The sequence below is a fragment of the Solea solea genome, chromosome 8 (genome assembly GCF_958295425.1).
Source record: "Solea solea chromosome 8, fSolSol10.1, whole genome shotgun sequence".
Taxonomy (NCBI): Eukaryota; Metazoa; Chordata; class Actinopteri; order Pleuronectiformes; family Soleidae; genus Solea; species Solea solea.
In genome coordinates this window covers 14,971,148-14,997,185 of record NC_081141.1, presented here as the reverse complement: position 1 = coordinate 14,997,185, position 26,038 = coordinate 14,971,148, and the positions used below count along the sequence as shown (strand labels likewise).

Genomic DNA, 26,038 nt, shown 5'->3' with positions numbered 1-26,038 from the left:
TGAGGCACAATTTGATTGGTCAATTAGGATCCTGCTGTGAGCATGGTTTATTCTCAGTGGTGAGTAATAGTTTGTGACCTTCTAAAAGTATTATTTTCAGCACAGTATCCTTTGTGTTGCTGCTATGTTGGCCTTGTCGCCCCCCCCCCAAGGTATTAATACATCATGTTCAATTATATCGCTTTAATAGATCTTTTTTTTTTCACATTTCTCTCATTGTATTATTGTCTTTTTTTTCACAGTGTGGCACTGTCTCATTTACTTAAAACAGTTACACACACGCGCACACACACACACGGGTTGGGAGGAGTCGCTTCAGTCACTTTGCCAATTGAGGGTGAGAGAGTCAAACCCTTGCACAGTCTCCTCTGAAACCAGAGAGATCTGACCTTAAAAAAGTATTTAAACATAAGGCTTACTCAAGACTGAAAGCCAGAGGGGGGGCTCGATTGTTTGCTGTTGTAACTTCGCCTGTTGTAGTGTTGTTCATGGCTTGGATACTCTGATACTCGTTCACTCTGACTGACCCCTCTGATGTCCTTTTTTTTATTATTTGGCCCTAGATTTAAGACAATAGTTGGCAGTGTGAATTGTGAAGGAGAGATGAAGAAAGAGTGGCAGCGTCTTTCACTTTGCAGACAATAGCATGACAAAGGTCTTATCTTATCGGAAATGATAAGTAAAACTGGTGAGTTGAACTGTTGGGTTTTATGCACAGGACTGTACTACACACTTGCTCGTGTTGTGGACGATATTGTAGCCTTTTGTGTCTCACATCTGATCCAATTTCTTCGACCAATGTGGTTCAAGGTAATATTGTTGGAGCTGAACCCATAAGTAGCTAGTTATAAATAGGTTATTTACGTATTGCCACTATATCATCCAGTATACGTTCCCCATGAATTTCAGTTCGGTATGTGAAAGCCAGCCTTTAATTATCTAGTCACCCACCATTTTGTAATTTTCCCGCCACAGGTTCATAATAAACCAAAACATTTACACTGTTGCAATAAAACACAAGACAGCTCTTACTATTTCAGTCCTTGGCTTCTTCGCAGTGATGCATTTTTGTCATCCTTGTTTGCTTCTACTATAGCACAGTTGTGCAAAGCTGGCAAATCTATTTTAGCTGCACATTGAAAAAAACTTACTTGGGTTTTATGAATGAAGAAACCTTTTTTTCATTTGTTTATAGATAGACATAAAGTAAAGAGACTTTTACAGATCAAATTATGCAGAAACAATCTGGACCAATAATACAGATAGGTGGCAGACACATCGGATCACACAGAGAACTGTTGTTTTTCCATGCTGTGCATGCCTTGTTGTTGCGCCCTGTGATAAAGGCTGGGCAAGCATTCCAAAACAATATATATATTATGATATAATTTTTTTATTTATATCAATATAACCATGGTTAAATAATGTAACGTTTATGCACTGTAAATACTCTTTGAGAGTATAGCTTTAGTGTTTTGTTTTCTTTCTATAAACAATATGTCAGGAAAAATATGTTAAAACCACAATTAACCCGTGTGATGCATCTCTGATCTGTGCCTCGGGATGTCGAGATTATTGCGGTGTGAGATTTTTCCCTGGTGATTTGGGAATATGGTGATGGTGGAGGAGACGGCAGGAAGAGGATCTGTGCCAGCAGGGTTGATGCGACAACTATTGATAATCTCCAGGCTCGTATGAATCCTTGATAGATTGCCTACTACCTGTGTGTACCTCCCTGTAATGGCCTTCAGAAGCCACCTGAAGGATTAGTTAGGACTTACTCAATACAACCTGACTTAGTACTGCGGTGCAGACTCACAGTGGTGGAGAGAAAATAGAATGAGTGAGAGGATTTATGGAAGTCCGTGTGTGAGGATGGCGTCGAGTGCAACATGCTCTTTGCAGTCATGCGCGTTGTCGCTGTAATTCTTGAGCAGCCCCCCCTCCCCACCCCCCCACCTGTGGAGGCTGACTGATCTCGACACTGTACAGTGTGTCTGCACATGTGTGTGTTTGGGTTCAGGAGACAGCGCCCCCCTGCTGTGAAGCACAGAGTCAGAGGCAGCAGGTGCAGCTGACGCAGATCGGCCTTTTAGCAGACAGGACCAGTTGGGGGACAGAAAGGGAGAGGAATGAGTGAGAGACACTGGAACTCAAAACACACTGAACAGAGCTGGAGAGATGACTTTACTGGACCTATTCTAGTCCTTACACAGTGTGTGAGAAAGAAAGGATCTCAACTGCCCCAGACATTGACTCGACATCAGTCTTGTGCGTGAGTAATGAGTGTTTTTAAGCATATGGTTAACATGACGGTGACTGTGTGGAATTTAAGGAAGAAAATGCAAGAGAGAAATTGTGTTTTTGCAGTTTGTGGTCGAGCCAAATCTCGAGTAAAGTCTGAAAAATGCCTATAAAACCATGTAAATGATGCCACAGTCATTTAAAAACAGTTTTGTGGCACAATTCAAGCTAATTTGCATTATCTCTCCTTGTCTTGCAGACTGGGGAGATTTCTTCTTCATGTCTGTGGTAATCTCTGTGTGCAATTTTTCCTTCTCATGCTTCTTGTAGCGTTAACGGTAAATGGTAAAGAACTGCAGAGAGAGACGCGGGCTCTCGACTTCACCTTTGTGTTTCGTCAGTGATGAGCCTACAGTGAATGTGCTCTGCACTTGTCATTGTGTTGTCGAGAGCCTCTGCCTTCTGGAGCTGAAAGTCACACAAAGGCACGCTGCTCAACATGTGACAACGTTGTGTTGACTCACTGTGACAATGGAGGACACAAACAAGCTAAACTGTCCCCCTGAGCAGACAATCATGGCACCAAAGCATCTGAGAAGCAGCGTGTGGAAGTAGTTTTGGTTATACAACATAGACGGCAAAGTAACAAACGAATATGCACACTCAGCTGTTAGTTTAACTGTTGGCGGAAACATTACACACAGGTGTTTGTTGTCTCAGGTGTGTGTGTGTGTGTGTGTGTGGATTGGGAGGATTTATCCCTATGCTAAAGCGCATGTGCAACTCTCAGTAGAGATGGGTACAAAGCGAGATGACTCACTCCATAAAAGAGTGATTTTGCTCAGTTGACAAATCATTGCATCCCTAGTGGCCCATAGATACTGGTGTATGTTTGTGTAATGTCACAGGGAAAAGTCTTCTAAAAACATTTAGTCATCCTTTCTTTCACAGATGATTCAGTAACTAGCTTATCCTCACATCTCAGTTGCTCAGTGTCTCACTGTTGGCTAAAATGTGCACAGTATATTGATCTGTCCAGAGGTTTTTATGTGTCGTGTGTGGATGGGCGATATGACAATATTAGATCGTGAAAGATTAGAACATGTTGATGATCTGCCAAAGCAGAGATCGTAGTATTGTCAATAGAGCTCCGGTAGCTAACGTCACACAACTGAGATAACGCCCTCTGGCAGGATACTCTATAGACATATATACAAGACAACACATAAATCAGGCAATAAAATTGTCTTTTGCCAGCTGTTTTCATCGGAAGAGTAAAGATTGTGTCCCCGGATGCCAAAACAGTCAGACAGGCCAACAGGAGAACTTTTTCCAGATCCCCACAGATCCAGAGAGACGGCGTAGGTGAATCACTGCTATGAAACAGGCTCACAATGAGCAGAATAAGATGGAGAGATGGGAACCCCTTCAGCAATGGATTTTGTGGTTCACTCTCGGTAAATAATGGACTCTGTCTAACTGACATGCAATCTTTAGCTGATAGACACCGGAGTTGAATGTTTGTCACAAAGCCAGATATCGTCCATTTGTTTCCCTCCAGTCTGTTGTAAACATTCAGTTAATCTCTGGAGTAAGATGAATGGAACACAATCAGGAAGCTGAAGATGTCGGGATACTGCCGGTCTTCTCCACCCGTTTCCAAACTCGTAAAACGCACGGCCGGGGCATCATAAGTTTCGCGATAAATCGGTCCATGGATTTAAAGTACGCAGTGAACTCTGACAGGGACAGAACCACGTGACGTCCACAGCTCTATAGGGCACATTCTATCCATTGCTGTTCTATGCTCTTTTCTATGCAAATTTGCAAAATTGACCGATTAAAATCTGTTCAGAAATGTTCTTTGGCCTTAATGCTCTGTTATATTCTTTCTTTTGTTGTTTTTACATATGGAAATAGTTTGGTTGCACTGTCCAGTATAGGGCTGTAAAGTCGATTTATGAGTCGATACGCTCTGGTTCGACTCAAATTCAGTCGACCAAGAATCTCGTTGGTTGATTAATAGTAAAGAATTTGATGTTTTTATTGCCCACCATAGTTTAGAGTAAAAGAGGGAAGGCTGTTGTGCTCATAATGCCCTTGACCCCCCGCATGCTTTTCTCTGGTCGTAAAAATTGTCCCCACACAGGTATCAGTCATCTCTGACTTATCGGCTGCCTCCATCCATCTGTCCTGTCTTCCCACAACCACCCAATCAAAGACGCTCTTCTGCCTCTCCGACATTCGTCATTGGCTGCTGTGAATGTGGATACTTTCCTTTTAAGAGGCAGTCTAGACTCGGCTGGCTTTGCTGCCTCCCTCCCCTCTCTCTCTCTCTCTCTCTCTCTCTCTCTCTCTCTCTCTCTCTCTCTCTCTCTCTCTCTCTCTCTCTCTCTCTCTCTCGGTAACTCTTGTGCAAGCTTGCTCCCTCTCTCCCTCCTGCAACACCACCACAACCTGCTGATTTCTCACCAAGCCTCTTCTGCTCTTCTCCTTTCATAAGCTGTTCTCTTCCACTCGATCATCCTAATTTTATTTGCCATCAATCACATAGTCATCCCCATTTTTATTTTCAGCAATTTTTAAAATAACCCACCATTTCTTTCTCTCTCTCTCTCTCTCTCTCTGTGCTTCTCCCGAGTACAGTCATTTTGTCTTTGACATTCATTTATCTCCACTACTTTCCCTCCTTCTTCTGATATGAGGAGACATGAAGGTGAGTGGAGATGATTTCAGGCTCTTCTACTTCCCCATCTGTGTCTTATGTTAGTCTTTTCACATCTCTCTCTTTTTTTGACTCAGTTAAACCATTAGGTAGACCTGAGAATCATGTGTCCTTGGAGGCAAAGATTGCTGTTGCGTATGCTTCAGGTATAACAATGAGCCAGCAGCACAGCACTGGCCGGATGTTGCCGTGACTCATTATCTGATGCTACATATGTGTTCCAATTCAGCAGGAACCCAGGGTTAGCTGATGAGAGGGAGGCTGAATCATCGCGTGGACATTACAGCTGCATGTCAGTGCAGACAGTAGCTCGTGACACAGTGTTTTGCATCAGCTCTGGCTGTGCTGCAGTGGCATCCCAGGCAGATTAATGAGCACTGTACAACAACCGTAACAGAGAAAAGCGGGCGCATATTCACACAGTTTCCTCCGCACACGGCTCAACCCAATGTAATTAGATTCTTTTAACAGATAAAGTACTCTGCTTAACTTGTGATATACAGCACTGTGAGGTGCTGCGCATTAGTGAAGGTGCAGCTCTTTCTTGCCTCACTTTTTCTTCTGCTCATTACTAGGGATGGGCATGAATATTTGATTATTCATTTGATCAACAAAAGTGGATAAGTAAATGTGACTTTTAGTTGGTACATTATAAAGATACATTTTTGGTCTCAGAGTCGCAGAGTGATGTATGGACTCACTGTAGCTTTACATTTTTATTTTCTTTTAAATCTGTGGCCTTGTGTTGTGTAGTGAAAGCTCAGATGAGTCAAAGCAGTGTGTTTACAGATGCTGATAATTTACCCTGATTTACATATTCATGTTGGTCCGTCTTTATCCAGCGCAGCGTTTACCCAAGTTACTTTCACTCCACCCCATCGCTCACCGTCTGTGTTTTAGCTAATTGTAGAAGAAGAAAAACAAACTTTTCTCTTTTGTTGTATTTTAAAATCTTTCTTTTCAAAATGTGTAGTATGCCTTTTTAAGATGTCAGAATTAGACATTCCAGTAGATTAAATGTGACGACCTAATTAAGTTTTGTTTCTACATGTTGTTTTTTTTGTGTCGCTTCCCTCATTATGTGTGCCTTTTGCCACCTGGTGTCTACTGGAAGAGAATGTGTCTGCCAGTAATATCCCTGAGAGCATGTCACCTCACAGACTGTCCCCTCACCTCCACCTGCTTTTTAGTCTTTGTAGCCTATTTTGAGCATCACTTTTAAAATACACTGAATATAAGAAGCTAAATGTTTGGCTTTTCCCATACTTTTGAAGCCAGTGTCTTTCTCAAGACCAGGGATCGTATGGTTAACAATCTGTGGACAATCCACAATCTGTGGACAATCCACAATCTGTGGACACTGATTGTGGACAATCTGAGTCACTGATGCTCCTGAGCCACAGTCGTACCAGAAAATGAAGTCTGTGTGAAATTTGGCATTCTTTCATACAGTGAAAGTGCAGCCACGTTACTTCTGGTTCTAGCATTTTGAATTTCACAATCAAGATGACGTACATACAGTATATGAAAAATATGAATGGAAACTGTTAAAAATGTTAAAATGTTTGGTTGTTATAATCCAAACCGCGCATTTAAATCATAGCGAATGTACTGCTAGATATCTATCTGGACTCTATGTAATAAGTATGTACAGTACATCAAAGCTCCGCTATACCTTGTGGTCTCACATTCAGCACCTTGGACAGCGGTCACTACAGAATGTCAGGAATGATCGACCTGAGCTGAAAAGTGAACCAGGAGGTCCACTTCACTCATGTTTTGACCGTCCAGCCGGTGTATCACATATTTCTCACGATGTGAGTGTGATTAGCTTCTTGATTCACCACATTGAATTGTTAACCACTGGCCGTCAGAGTCAAATGAGCAGCTTCAAGTGAACTAATTGATTTTCCTTTTGTACCAACTCCATTTTATTCTGTGCAAAAATGATAATTAAGTGTGAAATGACTTCTGTAGGGTTGTTCTGGAGGCAGCTGGGCTAAATAATTACTCTTACTCTGTTCTGCTCCCTGTTAGTTTTGGCACTGCTTTCACCCAATCTCATCATCTTTCATTAATTGTTTGGAGAAACCTTGTGTTATGTTTGCTTAATCAACGTTTAAATAACCACAGTGTGTCACTCTTTAATCCACTGTTTTCTTTCTTCCTCATTTCTGGGACTATGCAGTGTGTTTTTTTTTTTTTTTTTTTTTTACTTGGGTTGGGTAGCACAGAGCAGTTATGATCCCTGCCGGTGTATCTGCATTATGGCACTGGCTCCTCTTGTCATTTCATGGCTCTGTTTTATTCCTTAATACTAAAAATGTGTAAAATATGTAAAGGTATAACATTCAGATGCGTTTGTGTAACATCGCTGCAGCTCATATTCAAACTGACTCATTAAAAGTACAGAATCTTTGTCGGTTTCAAGGTCCCAATGAATCTTTCATTGTTAACAGTCACAAGTCAAATAACTTGTGCAGGCAGGCCGACATTCCTCTAATGTCCTGAATGTCATATTCAAGTCTTATCAGCTCAACTTATAGCTTGCATCACACACCTGTAATCTGAACCCGTAAAAATCAATGCCTAAAGAAAGCATGTCAGGGTTGCTAACTAACCAGTCGAGGACATAAGCCCTGCTTGTGTTTATTTTTGGCCGTCTGGTTAATGTCCAGAGGTCTGTGATCTGTACATGACTGGAAAAAAGCTGAAGAACTTGGCTCTGACTCTACAGTCCCCACATTTGGAAGGACACGTAACTGTATCAACAAAGTCCTTAGGGTTGCATTGATTTCGTGAAAGCGCTGTGGTTTTCTCTTATGACAAAATATAGTTCATTCTTGTAAAATATTCCTGCCGTCTCACTAGAGTGACGGACAACGGAGGAAGTGGCTCAAGTGTTATGAGACACACCAGTGGTACTTTGCATTAGAAAACGATCATCTCCAGATTAGATGGATTTTAATTATCATGTCTTTCATTTTGGTGTGGTGAATAATTCTTCATACAATAATGAGCTTTGGTGTCATAGTTGTTGTTAGCTTTCATAGTCCATTAGTAGAGAGCATCAGCTGTAAAGCTCCTCTCCCCCAAAGCCGTTATGTACTCCTGCTTGTTCCTTCAATATTTCATCAAGGATCCACACATTTTCTAGAGCAGTTTTTTCTGGGGGACATAACTGGGGGAGATGAATGAGTGTTGTATTTCCAGAAGCACGAGTGCTCGAAATAGCTCCTGCCACTTCAAAACACCAATAAAGCCCAAGTTTCCTCTGAGTATTAGGAACGTGTTTGGTTTACATGTGGCATATGTCTCTCTCTCTGACTGATCTCAGGCCCGTTTGTCACTTTTGATTTTGGATTGAACTCTGGAACTGTTTGACTTCCCTCTGTAGCACAACAGTCAATATGTGGAGTATCCAGTTCACCACTACTTCATTAGGCTCTACTGTACATGTTTTAGCACCAGAGGAAATGGTTTTTTATGTGCACTACTAGGAGTGGAAGTACGTGAACCAGCATTCATGTGTTACTGAAGATCTTTAAAAAGTACACACGTGTCAGCGTGCAGCTATCCTATCTAGTTTCCCTGTTTGGAAAATGGTGGATCTGATTTAAAAAAGGCACTCACGCTTGAGTCACCCATGTTCGTCTTTCTATCCCTTCCTCCCCACACCTACACATCTATTTCAAGGATGGACTGTGTCCACGGTCTCTGGTGACCTTGTTTGATCATTTTCTGGTGGCGTGTTTTTCCGATTAGACATTTACAAGTTGCATCTTGTTTGTCCTTTATGCTGCTCTCACTCCCCATGACTATTGTAAAGCAGCATGAAAACAACGGCAACTGGCAGAACCACCTTGTTTGACAGTTCCATTTAGGGGGTGGAGTGTTTGAGCTTGAACACGTTAATTTGATTTAGCATTATTTGATTGGTCGTGGCTTGTGCTGCCACTTGGGAAGTTCTTAACATCTGTGCATAGGGAAACGTAACACAGGTATAACAGCCAACTGTTATGAAGAACTGGGCAATAGACATATTATCACTATAACATTTTACAATATTGACTTATGTAGATATCACAATAGCACTTCAGTGAAAGTGGAAGGAATCTGTTTATTGTGGTTGTAAACTTCATGAACAGAACCGTGTCACAAATCTGATGTAAATTAAACGAAGTTGTGTCTCAAAGTGTTGCGTAAACTATAAATGATATACACATTCTGTCAATTTACAGTGACCTGTTTGACTGACACCCTTCTGATCTTTTATTGTAATATACATATAACCTTTGTTATATTACTGTTGAAGAACATTATATCTTCACATAAATGTCATAGATTATTCTATGACATTTATGTGAAGATATAATGTTCCCAGCTCTAGTTCTATGTATAATCATGAGTTATTAACATGGTTGAACTTATCAACACAAGATAATGGCTTATATTTACTGACTTTTCAACCAAAGAGTCTGAAAGTTCGGTATCTGAGTTTCTGAATCTTGATGATGGAGGGGGGCATCAGTCCTTCGCTCTGATCCTTTATTCTGATCTGTCTCAGGAGGAAATTGGTGGAAAGAGAATTTCCCCTCAGGGATCTGTGTCAAGGTTGCTGCTTCGTCTCTTTTAACTTTGGCAACACCTGGCTCCTGAGCTCAGTTTCCTGCTGTATCAAAAAATTAGATTTGTTGAGATGCTTAAATTGGAAAAGTAACCCGTGTGATTTTGTTTTAATATCATTTGATAATATCCATCATCTATTGAGGTTCCATGTCCAAATCTAGGGAGGTCATTTCAGGGCCTGAACAGGACCAGAGACAAATTATCATATAGTTATGAGTGTGTCTGTTGTGGTTTAACAGAGGATAAAGGGATGGCAGTTTGTGACCTCAGCTGTTCCAGATGGAGCTCTTGGTTGGGAGGAGGGAGCCATAACTTGGCCGCGGGCTGTTCAGAGAGGAGGCGCCTGCCCCCACACGATGAGGAGCACAGAGTTGGTTCATGCAGAGAGAATGTACTCGTCTGGCCTTGAAGCTGTTGACATTCAATGTTCCCCATTAAAAACTGGTGTAACCATAGATGGAAATGTGCTCCCATTAACTCTCATGAAATGACTTTGATTATGTGGCATAGACAAAAGCGGACAAATAACCCAGATCAAGTCATTTGTGGTGTAGCGGTTTCTGGAGGACCACCAGAGATTTCAGTGTTGGTGGCCTTGCCATCTCTTGCTAAAAATTGTTGTTATGGCTGTGATGTAAATAAGCTTTGTGGAGCTTTACGTCGACCAGGGAAGATGCTCGCCTGTTTACCTATTGGATGTGATGGGATCAACTCTCCTACACATGGGTTCAACAAGTGCATCACTAGAGACTTACCTTATTATGACAACGATGACTGGATCAACAAATAACCGCATGCTCAATTGTGGCTGCAGCCATTATTGATTAATTACAGGGTTGTTTTGTTTCCCTGGGTTTGTGTCCCTAGTATTTCCAGGTGTTTTATTGTTTGGTAATTTTCATGAAGATCCAGCAGTAGTAAGGCGCGAGTAAGGGAGGACACACTACTTTTCCTCAGAGCGGGTGTGTAATAATACGCACCAGGCATAGTACCTATTATGGATAGTGGGGTCAATACTTTTAAGTTCATTGTTATGGATATAGAAAGTGTCTATTTCCACTTTAAATGCCTGTTATAATCCCCTGATGCCCTTAAAGGCTACATAAGGAGATGTTTCTTGTAGGATGGATGAAAGATTACACAGAGAAGTTGCATTTACTCTTACTCTACCCTCGGAAGTGCAGTTTGGTGAAGTGCTCGAGCAGCAGTTACTGCTGTTGTTCTTACTGCATTGCAGTCTGGACTGAAATCCACGTGCTGACCTTCTTTGTTACTTTGTGCTGCAGCAAAGCCTCTGGTTTAGTTTTAGTTTGTTCTCTAATGCTTGTTGCAAAACTGAACTTTTGACTGTCACCTAGTGAGCAGCACGACATCACGCTGCGGTTGAAAGAGCAAAGCTGAGAAGGGTAACTGCAATGTAATCTGACGTGCAAACTTTCACCAGGTTGTCGTCGCTTTGTCAACGTTTACCTTTCGGAATTATAGAGTGGAGTTTATTTTGCTTCATTGAAGGAAGTGGGTCAAAGCTGTGAATTATAATATCCTTGGTAATTCTGTTAATTACCTTTAGTAAGAGTTAGACTAATGCTGTAGTGCTCTAAACTTCCTGTTGAAGGCTGTCTGGATGTGTGGCAAAGGTAAAACCTCAAATAAATGCAGGTTCGTCAGAAGTTGGCATGAAACATCTCATATCTCACTCTACATAGTGTGGTCTTTTTTTAGTCTCACTGCTGACAGCAAGCTCTCAGCACAGTCTGATTTGATTTCTTTGAAGTGCAAACTGTGATTCTCATGAAATGTCCCTCAGCTTTCCTCCCTGCAGCGTTATGCCTATTTCCTCGAAGCCACCATTGCATTTTCATCCTTCATCCTGAGTGCTTCACTTTTTTGTTTTTTTGTTTTGTTTTCGCCTTAGTGTCTCTCTGTCTTAGTCCCTCCTTCCCCGTTGTTTTTGGTTTTTGGAGGAAGGAACAGGGAGGTGTTGTCAGATGGCAGCCACCGTTTAAAAAAGAGTAATCATGGCTCATGACACTAATCTCTTTCTTTGTCTCTTCTCTCCATTCTCCTGCAGGTGAAGGAACGTGCAGACAGCCTGTCTCACACTAAGCTATGGAATGCTCCCTGCTCCCACCATCACTAGTCTCCAATCTTTGGACTGAGCTCCAAACACTTAGTTAGCAGCTGTGCTTCTCCCCTCGAACTCTTTACAACCAGGGGACGAAGAAAAGGAGTGGACTAACCAAGTCCTCCAATAAAACGCACAGAGCACTTCATTATTTTTTTTTTTTAGAAATATTTAAACTTTTTTTTCTCTATTTGGATTTTGTGTGACGAAATAGTATCAAGATGGATATGGATTCATATCTGTGGATGGTCATCCTTGGCTTCATCATTGCCTTCATCCTGGCCTTTTCCGTGGGCGCCAATGATGTGGCCAATTCATTCGGCACAGCAGTGGGGTCCGGCGTGGTCACACTGAGGCAGGCCTGTATCCTGGCGTCCATCTTTGAGACACTGGGCTCCATGCTACTCGGAGCCAAAGTGGGTGAGACAATTCGGAAGGGCATCATAGACGTCAGCCTGTACAACGACACGGTGCCCGTGCTCATGGCGGGGGAGGTCAGCGCCATGGTTGGTAAGTTGACAAAATGTATATTCAGTGAGGTATAATTATGTATAAAGTTTTCAACCTCTTGACCTAGCAACAGATTAATATGTCCACCGTGTCTCAATAAGCACCCGAGTCACCTTTCCAGGTCAGGTTTCATTTTCTGTAAGTGTGAAGACACCACTTCACATTTCTGGATGACTGGATGAATATATTAGATCTGTAAACAACTACTTTCATTCATTTGTCATTTGTCATAAAAAAATATCATTGTCTGTTTTGGAAAAAGGTTATTTTTTCCCAGAAGAACTGTTAAACATGTGCTGTTTACAGGTTTTAAAGGGATTTTCTGTATTTCTCTGTTTTGTAAACGGAATGTGTGTAGTACCTAACAAGTTGCCTGGATGGTGTATTTCAATGTATTACTATTATTACCATTAGAGCTGAAACAATTTATCGATGAATTGATTATTAATCGATTACTAAATTAATCGACCACTATTTTGATAATCGATTAATCGGTTCTAAGCTTTTTTCATGATTAAAACAAGATTTCGGATTGTTTAAGCTTCTAAAATGAGTATTGTCTTCATTTCTTTGCTCTAGATGACAAAGAAATCATTAATTTTTTTTATTAATTGAAAAAATAATCGACAGATTAATCGATTAGGAAAATAATCCTTAGTTTACCATTCACACTGCTATCAAGTACACAAATTGAAATGTAAGTGTTCATTTTGGTGCAACGGTGTGCATGTGCAGACGTGATCAGAGTCCACGCTGCTGTCAACTCTGTTATGTCTATAGAGAAGACGGATCACTGAGGTCATTATGTCACTGTACATGTCTGTCCCTTTCATAATCTCTAGCTCTTCATCTAACCAGTCCAGTCCACCTGTGTTTACTTATCACCCAGTGAATTTCTCGTTTTTTAATATGATAAGAGCAGGGAAATACGTTATTATTTTGTCCAATAGTTGCACAAACAACACTGTGCAAGCCATCATGCACTAATCAGAGTCTAATTCAGGGCTTTGACAATGAGACACCGAGGACTTACTCAAATAACAGACGCAAAGAATGAATTCACTGGTGGGAAAAAGATTCTGTTGTTTGTCGTTGTTGGTACCTGTCCTCGGCTCTCTTTTTGTTTACACCAGACATCTCAGAGTTGAGTTGAGTTGTAAAATCCCTCATTCCAAAACATAATTACCATATCACAATAATTAAGTTTAAAACCCACAGCTCCAGTGAGAGCTAGTCTGTGGTGATTGAGGATGATGATGATGATGATGATGGTGTATGCTTTCAGATTACTCTAGAAGAGGGCGGCAACTAACAGGGATTGTAATACTCGTTAATCCTAACCCACAAGGACGACGTCCTGAAATGTCTACAGATATGCAAATCATTGTCAGAGGGGCAAAAAAAAACACACAATAATATCTATGTTTAAGAACCTGTTTTATTATTGCAGCCCTACATAAGACATCAAATACAGGTTAATTAGTGCCAGGTCTTATGAGGGTGTAAAGTGGAAGTATTATCTCAGAGCCTCTCTAACGATGCCTTGCTTGTGAAGAAAATGCACAAACAGTAACATCTCACCGCTTCTCATAATTGAGGAAAAAACCGAGTTAATGATGCATGTGGTATTTTTATTCCAGAACTGCTCTTCTCATGGGAAACGGTGTCCAATTAAATAAGATAAATGTCTGAGGGTTTTTTTTTGTCTGTCTTTTGATCATAGGGTCAGCTGTCTGGCAGCTAATAGCCTCCTTCCTCAAACTGCCAATCTCTGGGACTCACTGCATTGTTGGCGCCACCATCGGTTTCTCCATGGTGGCCATCGGCACCAAGGGCGTACAGTGGATGCAGCTTGTAAAGATTGGTAATCTAACCATTCCAGTTTGTGTGCATTTACAGTGTTACTACCCCTATTTCTGCAAATGTACATCCACAGCATACACATGCAGTATTAGACATTACATTACATACTATTTATATGAATATGAACAATATTACACATATTCCAATTGTAAATAGACTAAATAAAAGCACAATGAGGTATTCCCAGTTCACCTGCTGTAGGGTTTGGATGCAGAATGTTTTAGTTGGCCATGTCCGCTTTCTTGGCCATTTTAAGACATGATTTTTCTGTCAGATATTGTGCTTTGATTTGCAATATAATCACTTTTAAGTTGAGCTTCAGTTCAATATTCTATAACACCGTAGATTCGAAACATTTTAAAGCATTACCACATGTGATCAGTTGTCATTAATTATAATTTCTAATGAAAAGGATTGACACCTTTTACTGGGTAAATATGCTGCATTACATACTTCACATCCTAAATTCTAGCCACTCTCTGAAAATGCAGCTTATATTATCTATAAAGTGGAAGAGGAAAGCCTGGGCCACAGAGGATGCATGTGCAGTGTGCGACTGTGTTGTCACTGATCCGCCGCATCGCTCACACTACCTATTGTTCACACGAGGAGAGTGTGTTGGTAAGTGATGCTGATTGATGATTTCCTGATTTTATATTTTCTCCTCCCTCCTCAGTGGCTTCGTGGTTCATCTCCCCTCTGCTCTCTGGACTCATGTCTGGACTCCTCTTCCTGCTCATCAGACACTTCATCCTCAGCAAGGTGAACTCGCAGAGACGAGCTCCCCGTCCAGCTCCTGTCATTCTTGTCCAATCATGTGACCTTTGTGCTTAAAATCAGAATCAATGTGTCCGAGCGACTCATTATAAACAATAGAACACACATGTACTTGTGTACGCACTGAGATCTTCAGCACAGATAAGGTCAATAACTTGCAGATCTGTTGCTACACAACAGGAAACGAGAAAAGTGTTCTGGATCATCCTGAGGTCACAAGTGCAGGTTTATTGTTTTAATGACTTGGTGGACGATTTTGCGGTCACTCTGTAATCTCTTTATAGCTACAAGTCAGAATACTTGATCATTTTATTATGCTGTATCTGCACTGTGGTGACATTTGCTGCGTAATGAAATTCAGATTACCGGTTTGGTTTGGATTCTTGTATCGGAGTTGGTTGGTCCTGTTTCTACACCAGGCCCCCTGTAAACCAACCGTTGTCTAAAAATATCTTTTTTTGAATTATTTATTTAGTTATTTGAAATAGGGACCAGGCACATTATGAGACATTTTCATGTAAAAATACAAGATTATAGCCAGTGCCTAATTTCCATCATCATTCCTTTGGCAGGTTGATGGCAACACAAAACAGCAATGTAAAATAACAATGACGACAACAAAAAACAACAAAGATGGGAGACAAAACATATGAACATTGACAGTTCCGTTACTCCTCAGCTTAACTTCTAACCTCTGTAATAAATTGTAGTGTGAGTAGTAAAGGCTTGATACCTTTTTCTTTTCATACTAATATCACAACGTCGAGTATCAACAGATCCTGGCGTCACTCCTATAGTTTTCTTTTAATGTTTTAAATAACTAAGGTGTTAGTAACGCAGTGAATGTGTGATTTTCTCCTCAGGATGACTCTGTCCCTAATGGCCTGCGAGCGCTGCCCCTCTTCTATGCCACCACCATTGGGATCAACACGTTTTCCATCATGTACACTGGAGCCCCATGTAAGTGCTGAGCTGCAGTTCTTCGTGACAGATGTTGCCTACGTTTATTTAGTCTGACACCGACATATGATCAAATTATCATCTCGGTCTCAGTGACGGTGCTAATGACATTTGCTTGCGCAACATTCCGTCTGAAGGTGTGACAAGAGCACTGTGTAACTTTTGCCCAGGAGGGACCAATGAATGAGAAATGAATTCATTTCAGATTAAACGGAATAATAATCTAATCATTTTTTAAGAGTTTTAGGAGCTGTGACACCATGGGGAAGATATGAAATCTTCTGAGCAGAAACTAGAAAATCCCAGATGGTGATGGTGGTTAGAGTCCTGGTGAGACTGATGATGGATCAGATGAGACTTGGAAGAGAGAGAGTGTGTTAGGGAGGTGAAGGATGAGCGGAACAGCTGTGCAGAAGGACTAAGGCTGAAGGAGGCGGCATATTTAAAAATATGGCAACAAGATGATCTAATGGGCTGAACGATTTGGATAAAACATATTTTGTTGTGATTACGATTTGATTTGTGATACAAAATTTTAAATCAAGCTTCTGTTTAGGACTACAGCTAAAGATTGTTTCTCATTATCAGTTCCTCTCTCATTACTTGTTTTGATTAATCGATAAATTGGTTGCTTAGTTAGTTGCTTGGTGGAACATGTCATTGTTTTTCAAACCTTAAAATGACCACACGCCCAAACTAGAAACCAGAATATAAGTCGTATTTAAGGAGCTGAAATTACAGAAACTCTCAAATTGTTTCATCTATTAGCAAAATTGTTGCCGATTTGATTTAGTAACTGATAAATAATCAGTTGATTCATTGCTGAAGGCCTACTTCAGCTTAATCATCGCTGTGTACTGCCTAATAAAAACATAATGGAGCGTGACCACATGAAGCTGTCAAAATGTCCACATTATAACCGTGTTGCATAAGGTATATCATAAACTGCAGCCTCTGCAATTTGCTAATTGCATTGTTGATCATTTTCTTTTATTGAGAAAAGCATGGTCAGGACTTTACATCAGACATGTCTTTTAACATGATGCAAACCACACAGTAAAAGGTACATGCAAACAAATTGCACTTTTAATTTTAAAGCAATGAATTGTTCGGCCCTGCTGAATGAGGCAGATCCGTTGTAGCACTTTGGGGACAGATAAGAACAGCTGTTGACACAGTTATTGGGGGTTTGCATGCTTGAAAGGGAGATAAAAATGGGGAGTATGAGAATGGAACGCTGATTGAAGCATACAACAGAGTAGAACCTAATGCTAGAGCTTCATTTGGCTCGCCCTTGAAACACACTGTTCAACGGTCATGCTGTTTGACTCTGACTTGCACTTGTCACTGTGTTCATACCTGCTCACCAAAGTTACCAAAGGGTTCACATTGCAGAGTGAGAACGTTAGAATCACTCTTCTCCCGTATTTTAAGTCCGTTAAAAGAGGATCAAAAGGATTTTAAGATATAAAATGTTTTCTTGTGTTTCTTTTAAAATATATCAATGTCTTAAACCCCTGTGTAATTTTAATTAATTGCAGTGCTCGGGATAGAGATGCTACCAGTGTGGGCCATCTTTCTCATAACTTTAGCCGGGTCACTGGTCTGTGCAGCTGTGGTCTGGTTTGTCGTGTGTCCTTGGATGAGGAGGAAAATAGCAAGTACGTATCTCTCCCTCTCCCTGTGTGTGTGTTTGTGTGTGTGTGTGTCTTTGTCTCTGAGTGAGTGTGTATGTGTGTGTGTGTTAAGTCTTTCTCACGCCGTCTCAAAGCCCAGCTTTCTGGCCCACAACAACAGAGCTTCAGCCTCTGCTTGCACACTCTGTGCTCTGACACCAAACATTGGATGCCAACGGATGTGTTTTCGTACTGGCCTCTGCCAGAGCCACTAAAACCAAAAAAAAACAAAGACAAAAAAAAAACTGCAAAGTAACTGGAACACAATACAGAGTTCACAGCGACACTTGGAATTTTTGGTCATATAGCTGCTTGACCAGATGTAAGGGGTTAGGGTGATCGCCTGCAGTGCGGAAAGCTCTCAGATCAAGGTTAAGAATCGTTTCTGTAATGGAAAAACAAGCCAGCAGCAACGCAGACAACACTATAAAGCACATGACACATTAAATACACTGTGGATCGAACAATGGACATGAGCAAAGCAGTTAGTCTGTCTAGAGGATAAACAAGAACCTGTCATTACTGCGACAACCCAAAGACAAAGTTAGAACATTTACCCCAAATGACTGAAATATATTATTTAAAAGATGAGAATCTATCCTACAACATAAATGTCTGGCATCAAAAGTATTAATATTTTAGTATTGTTCCACACACCACTATGATGAAAACAAATTCTATATATATTTCCACCAAATTCTAAAATGTCTTGCCTTACTCATTTTTCTTTATGCTACTTTATCATACAAGAAATTAGAATGTACATAATAGCACTGTATATGTGCAATATAAATGGGAACATAATATATCAAATTTAAATTTCACTGAAGAGCGAAAACTAGAGATTTAGACCATTAACTCCCCTGGAAAATGTTTACTGACTTTATAAATTGAGTGAAGAGAAGGCTTGTGTTGCCATAGGCTTCCTTCGCACAATTCTTTTTGCAAGTTGCCCCCTGGTTGACCGTACCGATAAAACCATAAGACTCCTTCCATTTTTTTAATTACAGCCTATAATTGGACTCGGTAAACACAGATTAAATCCCTTGCTTTCCTTCAGGTCGTCTAAAGAAGGAGCAGGCTTTGTCTCGGATCTCTGACGAGAGCCTGGACAAGATACCTGAAGAGGAGGAGGAAAGTCCCGTCTTTAAGGAGCTTCCAGGAGCCAAGGGAACAGATGAGGCCGTGTTGCCGCTCACTGGGGGCGGCGGAACCCGTCAGTCCAGTGGAGAGCTCAACAACCTGGCTAATGGAAGCTCCATCCTGCCAAACGGCCGGGTTTACGGTAAAATTGAAATCACCATAACCATTTTTTTCAAAACCTTTTCTTTCCCATAGCTTTGACCACATTTACTACAGCTAGATAAGTTAATCTCTCCATTTGTTATTATAAAATACAATTTTCCTCCTTTTATAACAAGAAATGTAATTGAAAATCTCCCCTAGCTCAAATCTTTCTTTTTAGGACGCAGCTTCTGTGATTTCTCTCGTTTATGTCTCTTGATTAGAAGAGACTATCAATGTGCCTTTGCTTTGATTATCATCAGAAATTGAATTCACGTCTGCTTTTCTGTCCCCCAGGTCGGACTCACTCAATGACCAACGGTTGCCTCAAGTCACCCGTCTCAAATGGCAGTTTCAGCTTCGACGGCCCCATGCGCAGCGATGGCCAGGTCTACCACACAGTACATAAGGACTCGGGTCTCTATAAAGACCTGCTTCACAAAATACACCTGGGCCGCATGGATGAGAGCGACCGCACAGGTTCCAGCTCCGGCCCCGGCGACAACAACTACCGCCTGCTGCGCCGCAACAACAGCTACACCTGCTACACGGCAGCGATATGCGGTATGCCGGTGCAGCCGCTCCTGCGCACGGAGTCACGCGACGACAGTGAAAAGCTGGTGGGCGAGGGAGGTGGCAGGAGCAACAGCGTGTCCTACTCCAAGAAGAGAATACGCTATGATAGCTACTCATCGTACTGTAACGCTGTCGCCGAGGCAGAAATTGAGGCAGAGGAGGGAGGGGTGGAGATGAAGCTGGCCACAGAGCTGGAGGGGGTGGAGGAAGAAGGGGCTCCGGCTCCAGAGCCCATGGACGACCTGGGAGAGGAGGAGCTGGAGGAGAAAGACAAGCCTGAGGTGTTCCAGCTTTTCCACTTCCTGCAGATCCTCACTGCCTGCTTTGGGTCCTTTGCTCACGGAGGCAATGATGTCAGGTGCTGCCTCCTGCTGCTTGCAACACAGATAACACCATTATTGAACAGTGGTCTGTTTAAAATGCTGTGTATTTCAATAATCATTGCTTGTTTCCCTTCCATGTCCCATTTAAAATACATATGCAATTATTTTGTCAGTAGCACAGAATGGATATAAAAATGGACATGGTTATCCTGGTTTCAAAACAAACCCGCTTAGAAGCGTCAAGATTTGAATGGTACCTAACTGAAACTAGTGATTTAGAACACCAACTCCTCAGGATTTAAGTTAAAGCTAACTGCTACATAGGCTTTACTTCACAACCAGAAGACTTTGTCCATTTTTGTATTTAATCTGTATTCCGTAGCAACATACGACTTGAACATGCTCTTTAATCTAATTTCCTATCGTATAGCTACTCGAGTAGAGCTGAGATCTGTTTTCTCACCTTTGCAGTAACGCTATCGGGCCTCTGGTGGCGCTGTGGATGATCTACGAACAGGGCGGCGTGATGCAGGATGCCACCACTCCCATCTGGCTGCTGTTTTACGGCGGCGTGGGCATCTGCTTGGGGCTGTGGGTGTGGGGTCGCCGCGTCATTCAGACCATGGGCAAGGACCTGACTCCCATCACTCCTTCAAGGTGAGAGAGTCTCCGTGGGGGAGAGGGCGGGGGGGGGAGGGGGTGTGTGGTTGTGGAACAGTGGGGCTTCTGTACTGTGTCAGAGGTGAACTCTTCCAAGATGTAGAGTTTCACTTGTTCCAAAGAGCCACAACTTGCTGACACACACACACACACACACACACAAGTCCGTCCGCTGCTCCAGCTTCCTCGGTAAGTGCTCGCGCGCACCCAGCTGTTCTAGGACACGCACACACACACACTGCTCATTTAATATTGCCGTTAAACACTATTGAACAAGTAATTGCCATTCAATTTGCACTCAGACATTTCCCACTGCGCCGACAGTGAAGGGCGTCTATCGATGGCAACACGGAGCGCTTTTACCGTGTCAGCCGTGTTGCCTGGAGTGCTTTGTCACAGGTACATTAATGCTTTCTGACCAGTCGCAGCATTGATCTGGACCTCTCTCTGGACCTCTGTATAATAACCCCAGTGTACACTATTGTATCTGTAGATGAACACATTTTACATGCTTGCATAACAAGTCATTTTAATACATTCCCGTCACGTAACCAAGTCGTTTTAACTTCTTTTTAACCCACAACCTAAGCAATGAACATCACACACATGGTTAGCCACTTACTGCTGTTCCCTTGTCCTTAAAATCGATATATTTCTCTGCCTGTCTCTCTGTGTGCTGTTGTCCTCGTCTTCCCACACCGTTGCTGAAGAGTGTGTGTGTGTGTGTGTTTGTGCCTCTGGGATGTTTGTATCGTATCAGGCTCTCTGTGTGGTGAATGTACAGTTAAGGAGTTGGCACGCATGAGAAAGTCTTAATTGTTCCAGCTACTTTTTTATGTGCGTGTGCGTGCGTGCGTGGTGTTGCCTGGCAGAAACATCAGACAGGGTTACACAAAGTAGTTTGGGGTTCTGGTTGGGGAGGTAAAGAGCAGGAGGGGTGAGAGAGGGGAAGAGGGAGGGAGGGACAAAGCCACAGTGGGAATCCTGGCCTCTCCTCTCCAACCACAAAGAGCAACACCAGTCTGCACTTTTTTTTCCCATCCATCTTTCTCCTCCTTTTTTATATTCCTTCCTGCTCTCTTCTGTAAATCTCCCTTTTTTTGTGGTTAACCCTCTTCATTCCTCACCTCTTCTTTTCTTCAGTCTTTCCTGTTTTTCTCTCCTCACTGTGTCTTTTTTTGTTTGTAGGTGTCTCACCTCTAAATCTTTCCCCCACAGTGGTTGTCAGACTCACCCCTAATTACTTCCCCTGCTTTTTTTGTTAATTTCTCCTCTTTTTGTGCGCTTTTACTCTCTGTGCACCTTCTTTCTTTTCTTAGTTTCTCTTCCTCTGACACCAGCTTAGTTTTTGGGTTTTTTTTTCTGCCAGGACTTTAAGACAAATTAGCTCTGCTTCACTTTTATAAAGGCTTTGCTTTTCTCCAGCGTCTGTTTCCATAAATCAAAGTACAGGAAGAATAGGAACGCTTGTGTTTCCTCGCAGTGTATCAAAGCAGTAAAAAAGTTAAATTGAAATGTAGAGCTTCATCATTTAGAGCAGTTCTCATGTTCAGCTACATTAGGGATTGATGCTGTGAATCTAACTGTCTGGGATCTGCTGATGGGATCGTCAGTCGGACCAGACTTGAGCTGATCTTGGCACAGAAGAATAAGACGACAGCTTAACACATGTGTCCGTATATCTGTGCCCAAACCCACCCAGACTCAACCAAAGACCATTTAACATTTGAAAGAATTTGCATCCGTGAAGAGTCTAGAAATGCTGGACTCAAACCCCTATTGGCAGATCCAGACCCAGCTGGCGCCAGTTAAACATTCACAAGGTGTCACAACCAAACTGTTTGTCTTAACTAATGTAACATTAGCAGCCCTCTCTCAGTTCCTGGCAGTGATGTTTGTAATCCATTCACACAGAAAGTTCATAAAATACACATGGGATGTTTGTTGTTCCTTCCTGGCTGATTGAAATACCAGTTTGGCTATTTTAATCCACTCCCAATTTCAGATTACACATAATATTAAACAGATCCCAGACTTGACTGACTGGTTTTGAATCAATGAGGGTTTTTTTTTCCAAGTATTTGCATGTTTACTTGATGATATTTGAGAGCTGACATGAATTAAGTAAAGAAACCTACTTGTATTATTGTGCTGTTGTGTGTAATATTTTTTTACCTTTTACCTACTCGACCTACCTGGCGCACATTTATTTTTTGTTTATTTTATTTTATTTTATTTTTTTAAATAATTTTGTATGTAATGTCAGTGGAAGCTAATGATTTAGTCTCACGCTTGTTTCTCATTCACCCAGTTTCTCTCCATTTATCTTTCCACCGGTGACTCTTTCCCCTGTGGGAATGATTTCCCTCCTCCACTGTTCCCACTGGTCCGTGTCAAAGTGTGAATAATGTTCTAGAATTGGGACACGGCCTTAGACAAAGTGTCTCCGAGTCAGCTCAAAGCAGTGCAGAAACTCGCTTACATAACACAGCTATGCTCTTTAAACTGTGTGTTTGTGTTTGTGTGTGTGTGTGTGTGTGTGTGTGTGTGCGTACGTGTGCGTTTAGCATATTTAACCCTGTTTACTGTGGTTAATGTGGATGGAATATGGTGAAGACCGTGCCATCAGCTGCACGTTCCTAGACATAACAATGAAGGGTGTTTCTTTGCCCCCACTCCCCCTCCCCCTACTCCCCCCCCCCCCTTTCCTCCTCCACAGTGGATTCACTATTGAACTGGCTTCTGCACTCACAGTCGTGTTGGCTTCCAATATCGGAATCCCTGTCAGTACCACACACTGCAAGGTATGGCTGAGTGGACCTCCAGCTGGTTTCTCACTTCCTTCCCACAGGCGTCTCCAGGGGACAGGGAGCTCACACTGCCTCTGAGGGCGCTGGGCCGCATTCACACATACTTCAGTACAAATCTTTGTGTTTCCCCATTCAGATTATGTCAGTGGATTTGTCCGTTAATCCACATGTTTATAATCACCTCTGAATCTGGCTCTTTTACACCATTTGTAATAATTCTGTCTCTCTTTGCATTCCCCTCACTTATGATCATGTCATTGCTGGGATCTGGCAACATAGTGGCATTACTCTTAAAAAAGGACATGAAATAATTGGCCTGTTTCTTGAAAGTGGAGTTGAATAATAATAATAAAAGGTCATCAGGAGAGCGGGACATTAGATATAAACATGCAGAGATCGTGCTGGTTTATGATGTGCCTTGAACACACATGTTGCAGATCTAAAATGTTACCTGAGCCCACTGACTGAGAGATGTGATAGAAACGATAGAGCAGCTGTAAATAAGACGGATTCGTACAAACCACCAAAGCAACTCTTAACAGACAAATAAATGCATGAATCAAAGTAGCAAGCTATGACCTGCTGTGTGTGCAGGATTATATGCTTATTGTGTTGCTAGGCAACATGCTGGTGGAGTCGGTGCAGTTGCTTAACTATTTTTGTTGGCAGAGCCAAATATTTGATTCAATAAAAAACAAAATATTATAATTATCTGTTGTAGCTTCTTATTGTCAGCTTTAGAGAAAAAAAAAAGTTAATTAAACTGATCAATCAATTTTTATTTATCGAGGACAATGCAGTGAGACATAGTGGACATCTCCTGATATAAAGAATAACACGTGTACAGTAAAAATAAAAACTCATAAGCTCTAAAACAGTCTGGCCTTATTGAGACCGCGTATATGAAAAGTTGCTGCAATTGTTTACAGCCAGTTCTTGACCTTTTTTGAAGTGAAATCAGTTTTAAAGTGGACTGAATGTGGTTCTGCGGTGGAACATTTTACAGTTGTCACTGACGGCGCTCCTGGTTAAGTCTGCTGCCCTAAGCGTCTGTGGATGAAACGCCATAGTGGAAGTATAAAAAGCAAAATCACACTCAGGGTCGTGCTGCTGTACTGAACATCCGCATGGTTGTGATATCTTCTCTGCCCACATCACGGCCGCGCTGCCGTGCAGCGCAACTGCGCGGCCTTGAGTGTGTTATTGCGTCAGTAATGCAGAGAAGCGTTTCAGTGAGCAATGCCACAGTTGATTTGTTTTTCCCCAGATACTAGAAATGACTTTTTAAAGTATATGAAACGTCAAAAGTGTGAGGGGGAAAAAAACCAAACCCAGAATAATCTGAACATGTAAAAATCGCTAGAACTCACACCCTCAGCAGCAGCATCAGCAGCAGCGTGCAGCCCCTCTCCCCTGCTCTTTACAGGAACATCGGAATCCAGGCGGGAAGACGTAGCAGCAGCAGCGTCAACATCGACATGATGTCTCATCCTCTGTTCCCTCATTTCACCAACTCTTTTCCATTTTTTGTTGCCCTGTCACTACTGGCATGGTTTGGTATGTGGGTCCTCCACCCTCCTGTGCTTGGCTGTAAGCAGACTCCACCCCCCTCCCACCCCCCGCCAGAAAACACAGCCTTTTCCCCTGACCCAACCTTCTCACCTGTTTTCTACTGTTTTTTTTTTCACCCTCCCTTCCCTCCCTCCCCCCCTCCATCTTTCTCTGTGTCTCTCCACTCATCTATCTTCACAGCGGATTTTGCATTGAAGTAATGAGTGCGCTAACGGTGCTTGTTGCATCAAATGTGGGCATCCCAGTAAGCTCCACCCACTGCAAGGTATTGGAGTCTTTGGTAGTGAAGCTGTTCTAGAGGGAGCACACCATGAGCTCCACTCCATCGCTTCACCTGTAGCTGACAATCGCTGACAATCGCCAATCCCAACTCCCGAAGTTTTTGCCTCTTGTGCAGTTTTTTCTGTGGCGGGAAAATCTACCAAAAAGCTTATTCATTTTTTTTTTATTTTTTTTAAATAAGAAAAAGAATCACTCTGCAGGGTGTTTAGAGATACATCAAATATGTAAATGTGCTGTACGTTTATATATCTATATGTATATATCATATATGAATTTGTGTACCTGTAAAAAACAGCAAAAATAATAACTCTTTGAAGATATTTAATCTTTAATCAAGCAGCCACTAATTTTACCAAACAGGCAGCTTATACCAGAGACTGGTAGGAGAAAGGTTGAGGTCAGATGTAAGTGTGAATAATAGCTCAAAATAAAAGTGACATACCTTTTTAAACGTTAAGTTTGTTTAACTTTGTAGCTGAACGATGTCCAAAGAGAGGCTGCACAAGACACAAAACTGGTGTTTTAATTGCTGATGATCAATTGTCTAAACATCAACATTGCCATCCATACATTATTTTCTTTCTCACCTCCAAAAATCTTTTCTCTTTTTCCCCCCTAAAACCTTGGATAATCACCCGCTCTGCCCAAATGCTAAATGTACTGATATCAAAGATCTAATGTCGTGGTAATTTGATTGATTTAGTGTTTCTGAGGAAGCGGCAGATGTTGTTCGACCAAAAAGATCATCTGTAATCAGGGACATGGGACAATATGAAAAGTTCACATAAAATGTGTCTATAACACAGTGAAATTGACCTTTTTTAAGATTTGTTGAGTTACATGGACTTCGAGTGTTTTCCCATTCCTACTTGCAAAGGAGATTTTCAGTGAAAGGAATTTCTAAAAGTGGCACTGACGTTTTTAAACGTGTCCAACAACATCTGCCAACTCCGTTGTGGCTGAGTGTGTAAGAAGAGTGAGAAGTAATGGGCATCCATTTTGGTTTAGCGTCTGTGACCATT

General features: G+C 41.8%; 1 protein-coding gene across 5 annotated transcripts in view; it reads left to right on the top strand.

Moving 5' to 3' along the window:
• Window positions 1-26,038, top strand: part of slc20a2 (solute carrier family 20 member 2) — a 41,987-nt gene that overhangs the window by 12,807 nt on the left and 3,142 nt on the right. For 3 of the 5 annotated variants that reach the window (XM_058635447.1, XM_058635449.1, XM_058635451.1), the window contains exons 2-10: window positions 11,670-12,233; window positions 13,957-14,097; window positions 14,773-14,858; window positions 15,737-15,833; window positions 17,375-17,494; window positions 18,570-18,794; window positions 19,091-19,727; window positions 20,164-20,349; window positions 23,072-23,156. In XM_058635447.1, coding sequence (XP_058491430.1) covers window positions 11,945-12,233; window positions 13,957-14,097; window positions 14,773-14,858; window positions 15,737-15,833; window positions 17,375-17,494; window positions 18,570-18,794; window positions 19,091-19,727; window positions 20,164-20,349; window positions 23,072-23,156 — 1,866 coding nt within the window. In that variant the 5' untranslated portion in view covers window positions 11,670-11,944. Of the gene's footprint in view, window positions 1-4,727; window positions 4,961-11,669; window positions 12,234-13,956; window positions 14,098-14,772; window positions 14,859-15,736; window positions 15,834-17,374; window positions 17,495-18,569; window positions 18,795-19,090; window positions 19,728-20,163; window positions 20,350-23,071; window positions 23,157-24,914; window positions 25,000-26,038 lie in introns of those variants that run through there. The other 2 variants (XM_058635450.1, XM_058635448.1) reach the window with 2 other exon arrangements.